The sequence below is a fragment of the Myotis lucifugus genome, unplaced genomic scaffold (genome assembly GCF_000147115.1).
Source record: "Myotis lucifugus unplaced genomic scaffold, Myoluc2.0 scaffold_0, whole genome shotgun sequence".
Classification (NCBI taxonomy): Eukaryota; Metazoa; Chordata; class Mammalia; order Chiroptera; family Vespertilionidae; genus Myotis; species Myotis lucifugus.
In genome coordinates, this window is record NW_005871048.1 from 15,040,283 (window position 1) to 15,055,961 (window position 15,679).

Sequence of the window (15,679 nt, forward strand, 5' to 3'; positions counted from 1 at the left end):
TTTATTCACAAATTTATTAATTTATCACTCTCTTAGTAATGGAAGAGCTCATAATAATAGGTCCTTGCACTACTATATGTTGCTATTGACATTGAAGTAACTTTTCTCATGAAAAATTAAGCCACGGAGGCTAAGCAGAATAAATAATCCAGGTATCATGATTACATTTTCCAGATGAAACCACAGACTTTGAGAAGGTAAATAATGTCCTCAAAGTCACAATAGGTACTAAGTGTCCTAGACACAGTTTAATTTGTTGTTTCAAATTGACTGCACTTTTCGTGATTTTGACCTAGTTAATAAGCTAGATACGCAACTAAAAAGAGTATAAACATGATTGTATGCTGATTCAAATATCCAGAGATAATGAAAATAAAAGATATTTTAAGAATACATGTATTTCAATGAGAACTACTGATTAAGTTCTTTTTCTAAAACATGAAAAATATGTTTTCTTTATAAATTTTAATATTGACTTTCCAGCATTTTGAGGCTTTCTTGAGTCTTCATTTCATATTTTGGTGCTTACCTATTTGCATGATTTTCTTTCTATCCTATATAATAAAGAGCTAATATGCTAATTAGGTCAAACAGCCAAATGACCGTCTGGATGACATTCTGGACAACTCTCTGGACAACCTTCCGGATGAAGCTAGGGGCTGCGAGGGCTGGCTGAGGTAGCCAGGGCTGCAAGGGCTGGCTGAGGCAGCCGGGGCTGTGAGGGACTGCGAGGGCTGGCCAGGGCTGCGAGTGTCAGCTGGGGCTGTGAGAGACTGCCAGGGCTGGCTGAGGCTGCGAGGGCTGGCCGAGGCAGCCGGGGCTGAGAGGGCTGGGCCCCTTGCACGAATTTTGTGCATTGGGCCTCTAGTTTTTCAATAATTTTTTTGCATTTTATTTCCCATATTCAATGGCTTTTACAGTAATCCATATTTACTTACCTCCCTTTTCCTATTTTCCTTATTGCTCTAACCCTTTATTTTTTGAATCTTTATTATCAGATAGAGGCCCAGTGCACGAAATTTGTGCACTTGGAGGGGGGGTGGCCCCTCAGCCTGGCCTGCGCCCTCTCGCAGTCCAGGAGCCCTCGGGGGATGTCCAACTGCTGGGAGTGGGCCTAAGCCATCAGTCAGACATTCTTAGCGCTGCCACGGAGGTGGGAGAGGCTCCCGCCACTGCCGCTGCACTTGCCAGCCATGAGTCCGGCTTCTGGCTGAGCAGCGCTCCCCCTGTGGGAGCACACAGACCACCAGCGGGCAGCTCCTGCATTGAGCATCTGCCCCCTGGTGGTCAGTGATCAGCATAGCTACTGGTCATTTTGCTGTTTGGTAGATTTGCATATTAGCCTTTTATTATATAGGATTGTTCTCATTTTTTTTTCACAATAATTTTGTTTAAATAATACAATAGTCAATATTTAAACAGTATTTCATTGAACCAAGCTTGATCTTGGAATCCTAAAGAGACTTAGTTAGTTGTTCATGTGCAAAAAGGCATTTTCCACTCCTTCATTTTCTACCATAAGATCGATAAGCATATAAAATGAATCTTTAGTGACTGGTAATAAACTGCATGAAGATTGATATCATTGAATAAAAAAATGTAAAAACTTAAATGCAAGGAGAACATATATAATTTATTTGTGAGAGAGAATTCCTAACAGAAACCTATTCTGAACCTTATAAACAAGTATAATACATGACATTTTGGAACTTATATTTTCATTTGTTATTACCAATTTCAGCCAATGAAAATATTCCTTTAGACATTTCAAAAGAAGATGTAATATAAAATCTGTCATGAACATTATTGAACATAAATAGGAAAATACAGAAAATAGATCTTTCCTGAATAAAGATTGGATAAACATTGTAGAATTCTTATATTAGGTTTTTTTTGTTATTAGAACATGTTCAATTTAATCTAAATCTAAATCTAATCCTAGAACATCTTTAATGTAAGTTAAATACAAAGCCCTTTTTGCTTTTTCACTTAACACAAATTTTGTTCTATAGAAATTTTCTGTTGATTCCAAGGAAAGTTTGGATTATACATAGAGAAGTGAAATTCTTATTTAATACAATGCCTATATTTCTTCAACTGCTTGCTTACTTATTAAATAAATACTATAAATGGTTATGAAATTCTTGTGTGGGAAGTATGCAAATTTAAAATAAAAATTATATCACTATATTCAAAAATGTTATTTCAAAATTTCATTCTTGCTTAATTTTGTATGTCATTGAAAATGGTAATTATTTTAATATTTTTTGGGGAAACTACTATTTTATAAAGGCTTTTTTTATTAACAGAAAGACTGCAACATTAGTCAAAGAAAACAAACATACATTTTATTTTTTATTTAATAATATATCACTTTCCCTCCAATTTAATGCTATCTTAACTGGTTCCTTTTTCTTTTCTTTCAACAGGCTGAATTAAATGACCCCACAGATCCTTTCACTAGAGTTTCATCAAATGGAGGGGATGAAATTTTCTCCAAATATATAGGATGGAGAGTTGCCAACATCCTTTCCAAACTATTCTTCCCCACCGCTGATATTCTTCCTTTGAAAAAACTATTGATAAAACCACATAAAACAAAATATCTGTATAAAAAGCAAGATTCTATGAAGAAGAAAGTTCTACATTTTACTGTAAGGTAAAGTAAAGCACTATGCAAAATAGTGCTGTTATTCTAACACATTATATTTCAAAGTCATAGAAATTATTTATAATCATGTGCCACAGTATTTAACTCAGTTTCTTTTTTTTAATTCAAATTTTGGCTCTAGCACCACCTAGGTATTCTATCAAGAGCAAGTATTCCCTTCTCAAAAATTATTTTGATTATTTAAAATAGGTATTATTATAAAATATAAATCAATGTTTTAATAAAGTGAAAGCTTCCCTCCCATCACTGACCTTCATTTGACTAGTTTACCCCCACCTCCTCTTATCATTAATTGCTTGTGAATCATTCCAGGTTCTACACAATCTAAATATAAGAAATTATAAGTAAATTTTATTTTTTTTCTCAATTTTTACATGAAAGTTGGTATACTAAACATCTGTTGCATTTTTCACTTAACTTCATTTCTTAGAGAACTTTCTATGCCAGTACATAGAGCATTTTATCATTATTATTTTTTAATCAGTTATGATATTTTCCTTAGTAAGGATGCACTACAATTTATTGAACCAGTTGCCTTTTGGTTGGCATTTGGTTGTTTTTGATTGTCTACTACTACAGACTACCACAAAAGTAAACTTTCACATAGATATATTTTTCAATGTGGAATAATTGCCTGTAAGATGAATTCTCAGAAGTATAACTGCTGTGTCAGAAGGCAGATGCCTTTGTAACGTGGGTAGATATTTCCAAATTGTCTTTTAGTGGAGTTGTGCAAATTTAATATATCTTAGTGCCTGTCAATATATGAGACTGCCTAGTTTTTCTTTAGTATTTCCAACAGATGATGTTGACAACTTTTGGGTTTTGACATTCTGAAAAGTATAGTTTCCAGAAGTAGCTTTCATTTTTGTTTTTCTTAAGATGAGTGTTTCAAACGCCTTTTATATGTTTAAAGCCTTTTGTTTTTTCTTTATATGGAAATAACTCCTACTTATTTGTCCATTTTTCTGTTGTGTTTTTGTCTTTTCTCTTCTCTGCTTTGCAAGAACTATTTGCCTATTAATCAATATGTCCTTTTGTTTATGGTTAGAATTACAAATGTTTATTTTTTGCACCATTTTTAATTTATCTTTAAATTTTGTTTATAATATTTTGTTGCCATATAGTCATTTTTCTACATAATAACATTTATCAAGTTTCACTATGGTTTAAGCATGTTTTAGATTAAAAATTTGTCACACTGTCTCCTGGTACTTTTAAGGACTCATTTTGAACATTTTTAATCATTGGTCTAATTAATGGAAGGGTTTTGTTGTTGTTGTTTTTGGTGTGAGGGATTGTTCCATGTGACCACTCAATTGTCCCAGCAATATTTATTGCCATCTATCTTTCTTCAATATTTTTATTTTAATTGCTATCTTAATTAAAAACTAAATTCCAACTTATTTTATTTTTCTATGTTCTAAAATAATTTCAGTAATTTAAATTATCTACTCTGTCAAACTTTGGTAGAATTCCCTCTTAGACTATCAGTACCTTATGCTTCTTCTAAGGGTAGCTCTTTGTCAAATTTTTCCATTTTATATGGATATTGGCAAGGCTGTTATTCAGTCATAATGTGCAAGAACAGCTAGATTAAGTTCTTACTTTTTGAGGCTCTTGGAGTGTCAATCCTGAATACCAGCCTCTTTTGAACTTTCTCTTTCTTCTTAAGTCAATTTTAGCATATTATGCTTTCATCGAATATTATTTCACTCCATTTTTCAGAATTTACCTAGCTATAATTGAACAAAGTAGTGTCTTAAGATTCCTTTCATTCCTTCTGTTTCTGTGGTTATTCTCCTCTTAGCCAATTGTTATTCTGTAAATTTACATTTTGTCCCTTTATTTTCCTTCATTCATTTATTGTTTTATCTATTTTATATTATTTTTTCAATGAACCAGATTTTGGATTCTAACTCATGTATGTTCTTATGTCTATTAATCTGTTACTGCTCCTATCCTTTGATCTATTTTGTGGTTGATTTTCTAATTTCTTGAAAGAGATGCTAAATCATTTGGAAAATTTTTTTTTAGCCTTTGTTTAAATCATTATGTGAGTTCCCAAATCATGGGACTGTTGCTGCCCAATTATTGCAGGTATAATTATTGGATGGAGCAAGATTAGTAGGCAGGCTTTTCTTTTGTGCAGAGTCAACAGAAAAATAAACATGCTTGAGGGGAATTTTTACATAGATGTAGGCATAAATTTTTTTTTTTAAATCAATGAGGAAGGTTTGTAAATTTGAGATTAAGTATCACACAGCCTGCACTTTAGTAGTCTCAGGTACAGAACTAAACATTTAAAAATATTCTTCAGCATATATTATAAATATTTATAAAATTGCAATATGATCTGCCTGGTCACTGTTGCTCAGTGGTTGAGCATCAACCCATGAACCAAGATGTCACCAGTTTGATTCCTGGTCAGGGCACATGCCCATTGCAGGCTCGATCCCCAGTTGGGGGCATGCAGGAAGCAGCTGATTGGTGATGTTTCTCTCATCATTGATGTTTCTATATCTTTATCCCTCTCTCTCTAAAAATCAATAAAAACATATAAAAAATTGCAATCTGATCAAGGTACAATGGAAATGCCAGCTTTAAATGTCATGGGTATTGAGATTTACTTTAGGATCCCCAAATGCCTCCTGTCTATTCTTAAGGGATTGCAGACATCGAAGAAAAATCAATCTGGAACCATAATGAGAGGACACTGAAAGTGTGTACTTTGGTTTCTCATCATAGTCAGTTAAAGGAAGGGAAGAAAGAAACTAGAAAAATAAAAGAAATTAGATTTTGACAAAAGGAGTTTAAACAAACAGCAAGGGAAAGAGACAGATGGTGATGAATGGTGCTTGCTGGGACATAGAAAGGAAAGACAGAGAGAGAAAAGGAGACAAACTGGGAATGCTTAAAATAGTAGAAGAGAGCAATAAAAGTTATAAGTAGAGAGAAAGATGAGAGAGACCAAAAGGAAAGGGAGAAGATATAAGGGGAAAGTCAGACACACTGAGGATGAAAGGTAAAAATAGAAGGGTATGCACAGGGCCTTGGAGTAAGAGAAGAGAATATGCAAACTCAGAGAAGAGACAAAAAGGAGCAGTGGGGTTAAGACCCAAAGAAACCTATAGGCTTTTAAAGATTATTAAAAAGCTTCTCATCAGAGCCTATAATTCATTACCTAAATGATAAGCATTCATCACTGAATAAATATTTGAATCAGTATTATCTCCTTATCCATTTCCTCACTGCTCATAATGAGCCCTAGCAATTAAGCTTAGAGTCCCAGGCTCACATGAGAAACTCCCAGGGGTACAGCAGCCTGGGCATCTCTCTAGCGGAAGCTCCCATGGCGACTCTCACATCGCACCATTTATGCTGTAGTGCATGTGGACAGTGCCACCTGGAGTGTGCACATTTCCAGGTGCAGTTTGGTGCAAAGTAATCTCTGGCTACAAAAGAGGTGATTGGAGGAGGGCTATAGCTCAATGACATCAAGACAAAGTTAGGTCAGGCCTAGTCTCTATTGTCTATTAAGGGTATGGGATAGTCCAGTCAGTATGGCTCAAAGGTTGAGCATTGACCTAGGAACCAGGAAGTCATGGTTCATTTTCCAGGCAGGGCACATGCCCGGTTGTGGGGCCTGCAGGAGGCAGCTAATCAATGATTCTCTCTCATCATTGATGTTTCTATCTCTCTTCCTCTCCCTGCCTCTCTGAAATCAATAAAAAAATATATATTTTTAAAAGGGTATGGGACATCCCTGTTTTTTAAAAAGTTGTTGGAAAGCAAGCTTAAATGTAAGCTATGCATTGAAAAAAAAAAAAAAAAAGAAGCCACTGGCTCACTAAACAATAGTGGAAAATTTTCTTTTTTGCTTGGTCCTCCATCTACTCAACAGCCTTATAGCTAACTCCTTTTGTTAATTCTCCACCTCCCCTGTCCAGATCCACAAACTGGAATTAATACAATTAATGAACATCTGAGCATGTGGAAGTGCATAGGTAAAGCACAAAGACATTAGGTACATCCCTTTGTATGTTAAGTTCTTTTTCACCTCTTAAAGGTCTTCATGCATAGGGTCATATCACCAATTCTTCATCAAGTATTCCTAGGAATCTCTGCTTTGTGTTTTCAACCAATAGCAATGTGAAAGCCTACAAGAAGGCCAACATTTAAGGACTCCTACAGAATATAGGGCACATTTAAGAGGTAGGCGGAAAGAAAATTTAAGATAGGATTCCTTATTGCCTTAGAGCACTAAAGTATACTTATTTCAGGGTGAAGATCTGAAAATTTACTAGTAAAAAGAAAATGGGAGCTTGCTTTTTCAAGGGTGGCAGAATGCTTCCCTTATTAATGAAGCATCTGCTACATCGCATGACCTATAATTTTCTCCAAAAACATTTTTTTCTTACTTGTGTTTCTAGCCTATAAAATTCTTTGAAAGCAGGAATTCTGTCTTTTATATGTTCGTAAACATATATTTTGTTCTGAATGACTTGAAGATTTTACTTCTTTTCTTTATAAAATTTTTCAAAAGAAAATGTATTATTTTGCCTCTGTACATTGAATTTTTGGGTTTTGCTTTAAGTTAATGCACCATGCTGCTGGGTACATGCTCTTTTTGCCCCTCAGCAGTTCTTTCAAAATGAAAAAATCATTATGGTTCTTTACTATATCATAAAAGCTGCAGCCAAAAAAACAGGCATATAATACTTCTACTTCAAAGCATAGTATTTTCCTTTCCTCTTTGTCAGTAAAACTATCTTAAATTTACCTTAAGGCTGAGATTCAGGGCCCTGAAGACCAAATTTTCAAAAATTAGTTGCCATATCTATACTTTTTGGTCATATAGCTTCTGAGGTTTCTTTAGTGTATTTTCTAAGATTATACCTTGAATTGCTAAAAACTCACAAACAACTACTTTTTTGCACCTATGTAAAGACTAGGAGAATATTAGCTTAAAACTTTATCTCTTATCATGCTTAGTTTGCTGGAAATTTTATGTTGGAAGACTTCATTCATAAGACCAGCACCTGGAAGAGAGCCCAGGTGAAACTAGCAAGAATGGACTGAAAACATCTGTTGTCATTTAGGCAGGAAATTTTACATGACTGACTTCATAAACAGGATGGATGAATCCAAGGTTACTGCACATCCTCTGCATCTTCCTTTATAAAATGAGCTAATCCTCAAGTGATAGAACTAGGTGTAACCAACATTTGCTGAATGGAGACAGGGTAGGGGAAGGTTAATACCACTACATCCCAGGAGAGAGGTTAAAAACAGGCTTTATTGCAGAGACCTATTCGCAGCAAAAAGAGGCGCATGATCCTCATTTCTCATCTCACTGAAGTGCACTGGAGTGGTGGGAAGCAATTGGACAGTCAGTGTTTTTTGTGGGAAGAGACACTGTCCAACTGCTACTGTCTGTGTACTGTAATTTAAGTGTGAAAAAGACCTTGGGCTCAGTTGCCACGCTATCTGAAGTTGGGGATCAGCTGGACAGGGGATGCTAGAAATGTCAGCTGCCCCAAATCTGGAGTCATTGAGACGTGCTCCTAGAAGGCCACTGGACTCCTTGGGAAGTTGGGTTTGGGAGAAACTCTGCCAAATTGGAGACTCTTTTTTTTAATTGTTTTATTGCTTAAAGTATTACAAAGATTATTACATATGTCTCCTTTTTTTCCCTCCCTTAACAATCCCCCGGCCTCCCCTACCCCCCAGTGTCTTATGTCCATTGGTTATGCTTATATGCATGCATACAAGTCCTTTGGTTGATCTCTTACCACCCCCCTCCCGCCCAAATTGGAGACTCTTAAGACCCCTGGATTTGTGCACCGGTGGGGTCCCTCAGCCTGGCCTGGGCCTTCTCACAATCTGGGACCCCTCGGGGGATATAGGTCAGCCAGTTTCGGGCCTGGCCTGTGGGGATCAGGCTGAAACCGGCAGTCTGACATCCCCAACAGATGTAGTAGTGCGCGAAAGGGGCAGGCGGTCAGGGAGGAGCCCGAGTCCAGGCCAGGGGCCGTGCCCCTCCTGCTCATCCCGGCTCCACTGCGCCTGCCACCACCGCATCTCGGTAGTGCTGCCACAGAGGTGGGAGAAGCTTTCGCTGCCACAGCTGCACTCACCAGCTATGAGCCTGGTGTCTGGCACCCATTTATCAACTGAGTGGTGCTCCAGCTGTGGGAGCACACTGACCACCAGGGGGCAGCTCCTGCATTGAGCATCTGCCCTCTGGTAGTCAGTGCTCATCATAGCTACCGGCCAGTTGTCCGGTGGCTTAGGCTTTTATATATATATAAATATATATATATATATATATACTGGAGGCCCATTGCACGAAGATTTGCGCAATAGGCCTTTCTTCCCCTGGCTGCCAGCACCGGTTTTCCTCCAGCACCCAGGACCCAGGCCTTTGGTCTGGCCACAGCGGAGAAGCCACGCCTTGAGGGTAGGCTTCTCCGCTCCGGCCTCAACAAGGCTTGGCTTCTCTGCTCTAGCCAGAGTGGAAAAACCAAGCCTCTTCAGTCTTCAGTCTTCAGTCGTCTTCAGTCTTCACTTGGGCCAGAGCCTTTAGTCTTCGCTCCAAGCCTGCCTATGCAAATTAACCGGCCATATTTGTTGGGCTAATTTGCATATGCATCCTGATTGGCTGGTGGGCATAGAAGAGTGATGACCAATTTACAGATTTCTCTTTTATTAGTGTAGATATATATATATATATGTGTGTGTGTGTGTGTGTGTGTGTGTGTGTGTATACACACATATATATATATAATATAATCCTATATAATAAAAGGTTAATATGCAAATTGTCCCCTTGACCAGGATTTCGACTGGGAGTTCAACCAGGGGGTGGGGCCAGCCGGCCAACTGCCCGTGGGTCCCCCCGCCCCTCCCGACAGGCCCACCTCTGGCTGGCCCAGCCTGATCGGCCCTAATCGGGGTGGTCCGGCTGGACCCCACCCATGCATGAATTCATGTACCGGGCCTCTAGTATACTATAATTTAAGTTGATATGTTATATTAAATTATACACATATTCAGGGTGGAGCAAAAGTAGGTTTACAGTTGTGAATACATGAAACAGTTTATTCTTGTATTAGTATTTATTACTTATTGTATTATTTTCCATATAAACTGTAAACCTACTTTGTATTTATATAATCATATAAATTATATATGTCACATATATTATATATGTATATAATATAATATGTATATAATATATATACACCTAGAGAGATTTAAAAAGGAAAGTTTCAAATAATTCTTGGATTTTTAAAAAGTTGGTTACATCATCAACTCAGATCAATCATTTGAAGTGTTAAAACTTCTAGAGATTGAAGTGATATTGCAAGTGAAATCCAATTGCCAGTGACAGAACCATGCTTCATATATCCATTTCCAATACATGATTCAGTTTGCCTGCAGTCTTGCCTTAGAGACAGGTCAATCCCATCTATCTTCTAATGTCTCCTATCCTCTTCTGCCTTTCCACTGGAGCCTTAGTCTGAACTAGAAATCTAGGTGTGATCGATGGGCCCATACCTTTAGCTGATGCTTTTAATATAGTGGCTTTATGCTTTTAAGATAGGAGTCTAGCTTCAATATGACCATTAACCCTAGGAGTTCTTCATTCATAGTGAGTGACACGATGCAATGCAGACTCTTAAAATTGCATAGTTATGAAAATGAACTGGGTAAGATGTAAAAACATGCTATGTTTTATTTTATTTTTTTAATATATATTTCTTTATTGATTCAGAGAAGAAGGGAAAAGGAGAGATAGAAACATCAATGATGAGAGAGAATCATTGATCGGCTGCCTCCTGCACACCCCCTACTGGGGATCGAGCTCGCAACCCAGGCATGTGCCCTTGATCAGAATTAAACCTGGGACCCCTCAGTCCGCAGGTTGCCGCTCTATCCACTGAGCCAAGCCGGCTAGGACAACATGCTATGTTTTAAATACAGTTCAATGAGAATCAAAATGATAGCCCTATGGAAGATAAAAATTGTGTGACCAAAACCAAAACCAATATCTATGTTTTTCTGTTGTTTTTCATGTGCATTATGCTCTTTCAAAGAAAAGGGCAACGTTCAGCTTGTGATGAAATGCATTTTTAGTGGTTGGTAAACATGTATTATCTGCTTAACTGGAATGTAAACTTGGATATGACATTAATCAAATGATATACCCTCCCAAATTTCTAGGCTCTCAGAAAATATTAAGTGAATTAGTTAAAGGATTTAATCTTCTCCCATTTCTACATGTTTCCTTGATAAGATCAAACATTTGATCAGACATATGAATTCTTTGAAAACTTTAGTGTCCAGGGCAGGTGCTTTCTATCCACCTTTCAGAGCAAATGTTGCTCCTCCACTAACCCAGCCTGTCCTAGGACATCTCTTGCTATGACTTTAAATGAGAGGCAGAAGACAGAACCGCTACTACAGGTGGTTTAGTCCTTTAGTAAGCATTAACTAAGCATCTCTATGGGCAGGCACTGTGCTAGGCAGTGGGAATATAAAGACAAATAAACCATGCTCAAGTGTGATTGATGGTTCTTGTCCAGAACTACTGCTTTTATCTTTAGCATACTGGTTTTCTACCATAAAATAATTTGGGACTTTGCACCCAGTTTTCTTTTTTTGCCATATTCATTTATATAATTATTTATTGAGTGCCTAATATAAATAAATAAGGTGAGGTACTATGCAATAAAATGTCTCAGGTAAAATAGTGAATAAAAATAGTTACTTTTCCTTCCCAACCAAGTGTCTGAGATAGGTGTTAATTAAAACCACACAAATACATGTGAAAATCACAAATACATGTGTTAAGTCTCCACAATGATAAGTGCTATGAAAGAGTGTGACATCGTATATAAATAATGATGTGTCCTGAGGGAAGGAGGTATATGGTGTTATGAAGACATGAACTTGGGAGGGGGGCTCAATTATGCTAAACAGAAGGGCACAGTATGTGTCAAGATCACATGGTAAAAGAAATCATGGAGCATTTAATCCCAGGGAGATTAGGTTGGAGAGGTGGTCAGGGTTTTCAACTTTATCTTAGAAGGCACTGATTGTGTTTTATGTATTAGAGAGAGGAGTGAACAGAGAAGGGTGTTTGTACGTTTATATATTTGAGGTTGTGACATGATCATAGGTGTGAAGTACCTTAGCTAAATGACCTTGGGAAAGTTGCTTAACTTCTCTAAACCAAATTGGCTTTGTCTATAAAATGAGGTAATGATAGCACATTTCTTGTTAGGTTCTTATGAGAAATTAATGAAGTAGTCAATTAAAAGTGCTTATTCCAGTATCTGTCACAGAATGAGCACAAAATTATTATTATATTAATAAATATATGATAGCATAATTATAAATGTAATTTAATAAATATATTGACCTATTAATCAGTACAATAATTATCTAATTATTAGTATATCATAATCATCTTCACTCTTGCCATTACTGGCTTTATTATGTATGGAAAGTACATAGGATGCTATTGAAATGTAGCATGGCTGGTGGCAATAGAAATGAAAAAAAGGCAGGTGAATTCCATATATTTGAAAGAAAAAGCAGCAGGATTTGGTGATTATTAGATATGAAAAAGTGATAGGAGGTGAGGAGAGAAGAATCTCTTTTCCAGGCAGCTAGTCCAATAGTGGTGCCATTCAGTTGGGGGAGAGGAAGATGTGGTTGGGGATAGGGGAAGATTGTGGGTTTGGTTTTGGACATGTTGAATTTGAAGGTGCTTTTGAGTTCTTTAAGTGGTGATTTCAAGTAGGCAGTGAGTTTCACAGTTCTGTCAACAGGGAAGAAGTCTGAATAAAGGTGGTAACTGAAGTCATGGGCACAAGCAGCAGTTCCTTGGTGAAGAACATCAAATGATGTGAGAGGTGAGCCATGGGCAGAATTTTAAGGAAAAACACTATTCAATGTCTGGAAAAAGGAGAATGATAGCAAAACAAACAACAAACCAAACCTTAAGAACAGCTGAAGAGATAGGAGGAAATCCAAGAGGATTTATAACAACTTGAGAAAATTTATGAAAATTTGTGACAATTATAAAATATAATATGTGTCTAAAATTTTAAAGTGTATGTAGATGTTAATTCAAGGAAAGATAAGGGAGACTATCCTAAAGAATCTATTGAATCCTTCTCTTTGAATATCTCTGGTCAGTACTTTCTGCTCATTGCACAAAAAATACAAATGCAAGTGACAAAATAATTGCAGAGAGCATACTTCCAAGGAAATTTTAGTATCTGTCTGCCTAATGGGGAAAAATTGCCAAACCAGTACATGGAGCTCTCTAAGTTCATAGACAACATCCAGTGGATGGAAGTATGGTATCCTGTATATTATATATGTATATCTATGTACACACAATAGAAATGAATTTCCATCCTTTAATGAGACATTTGCATGTATCAAAATACCAAGAAATCATGAGGGCAGATTATCACTTAGAAGCAAAACTCAATAAGTTTCCTAGTTATTTCACAAGCTTACAGGCCTTAAAAAATTTACTAGCCTTTCCAATTTTTAAAAAGATTTGTTAATGACATACTGATATCATTAATAATGGCACAGTGTATCGCTCCTACCAGTCTATCCAACAAAAAAGGCACAGAGATATGCACTTAAGGGATTAATTTCTCCCCATAACACTTTTAGGCCCCCTATTTACTTCATGTCCTCCATTTTCATTTAAGAAAGTAAAACTCAGCCCAAACCAGACTATGTGAAAATGTTTATGCCAATGGCTGCTGTGAAACTGGAGATCTCAGAGCGAGTTCAAAACGTGCGCCTAATAGGCTTCAGGTGTTTTGCAATATAGAGCCCAGTGAGGAAAATCATAACCAGGAGAAGAACGTGATGGGAGATACCATCAGGAGAAAGAGAGATGGTACCAGGATGTATAAAAACTGTGTGACACATCTGCATGTCTCCATGCATGTCTTCCTTATCTCCAAACTATATTGCTGCTGCATGTCTGAACTTTGCACACTTGTTTATATATTTGGCTTGTGCTTCATATGTGTCTTTCCCCCCAAAACTTCAATTTTCACATTCTAAATCCTCTTTTCATTTGGGATTTTTTCTTTAACCTTCCACCCTCTTTTTAAAAGGGTGCATCCACATCCAACACTAATCATGCCTTATATTTTTAATAAATTGTCATATCGATTTATCACTCTGAACAGCTTCTACTTTCAGTGCCAACTCTGTCACTGTAATATAAGATCAGTAATTGCTAAGCATTTATCATACCTGAAGTGATATGTCATTAAATTCTTGGCTGTTCACAATAGTTCACTAACCTGAGTCTTGTCGAGCTAGAACTAATGTTGAGGGGTCCCCTTTCTGTGTTTTATTTTCTACATAAAGCAGTCAAAGGAAAAAAGCTGTCCTTAGCATTGTAATTTTACTAAAACATTTATATAAGCAAACCAATATTGTCACACAGAAGTCTAAGCACATCTGTCTAACAAGTCAACCACCCATTAATATACGGATATTAAGCAAGAAGAGCTAGTGATAAGTGTACCATAGCCCCACACCCCCCCAAAAAGTCATGTGTAATAATTTCACTACCTTATTTTTTTAAAATATATTTTTATTTATTTCAGAGAGGAAGGGATAGGGAGAGAGAGATAGAAACATCAATGATGAGAGAATCATTGATCTGCTGCCTCCTGCATGTCTCCTACTGAGGATCAAGCCCCCAACCTGGGCATGCGCCCTGACCATAAATCACACCATGACCTCCTAGTTGATGCTCAACCACTGAGCAACACCAGCTGGGCTCACTAGCTTCTTTTATTGCTTGGCTATGTTGCAGCCAACAGTGATTTTCAGGAGTTCCTCTCTAAAGGCCAAGCATTAAAACAAATCTGACATACTCATCCTCACAAATTCCCAAATGCCTATTGGTCTTATTCCCATAATGCTTACCTACTGTCCCTGTAATAAAATATGGGAAGAAAGACAATAGACAGTGAATTCCACTGGGCACTGAGACAACCTCCATACCCAGCAGGGAGAGAAGAGCCTGTGAAGTGACACAGCCCATGGGCTTAGGTGGGGCAATTAACCCCACTTTGAGAACCCAGCCAGCGTTAATATTCTATATATATATTGGCCTCTGAGGCATACTGGTCAAGTATGCATTGGATTAACTCAGACTGAAGACTTTCCAGGTTTATTTTCAGCATACCAATGTATCTCATCAGTGGTTGTAAAATTGTGGAGGAGGTAGGGGAGCAGTGGAAATGGCAAAAGAAGTGACGGAAACAATAACTGAACAAGCTTGGGGATCCCAAAATCTACCAGCAAGACCCTCTACTTCATATTGGAAACTCTACCGACATTTCTGTATTCATCCTACCTGTACTCAGTTATCACATAGCACTTGCTGTCACAGAATTCTAAACATAGCTGGCCAAAGAACCAACTGTATGTTAAACATACTGATACCAAGCAGGGAGAGGTTCTGGCTAGTGTATGCATAGAAAAGAAAAAAAAATGCAGAAAATAATTTACAAGTTTCCTTTTCTCTCTCTTGTTCAATTCCATATTTTACTCTATATTTAATCTCAATGTTATGAAAATCTTCAAATTCTGAATGCTAGAATATCCAGAATATCCATTAATATCACACATAAGTCCAGATAGGACTGGCCAGCAGTATTACTGTAAATTCTTCCACTCCTGACTTAGTAAGCTGTCATTTTAACCCTTTAACCCTGCATTTCAGAGTTTTGTTGCCAGTAGGTCAGATCTATTTGAGAGTATGATAAAGTGACAGACCCAAGGTAGTAGTAATGTGTCTGGAAAATATAAAAATATATATAATTGTTTTTTGGGGAGGATGTATACACATAAAACTACATATTTAGGAAATAATATATTTAAATAAATGGAAGCACTAAGGGAGTTTCTCAAGATGACATTTTCTCTTGCTTTCCATGGTCA

At 37.1% G+C, this 15,679-nt stretch overlaps 1 protein-coding gene across 1 annotated transcript in view; it reads left to right on the forward strand.

Moving 5' to 3' along the window:
* Window positions 1–15,679, forward strand: part of TMEM232 (transmembrane protein 232) — a gene marked incomplete at its 5' end in the record, with an annotated part of 170,514 nt that overhangs the window by 87,416 nt on the left and 67,419 nt on the right. The window contains one exon of the mRNA XM_023756316.1: window positions 2,430–2,659. Within this exon, the coding sequence (XP_023612084.1) occupies window positions 2,430–2,659 (230 nt within the window). The remainder of the gene's footprint in view (window positions 1–2,429; window positions 2,660–15,679) is intronic.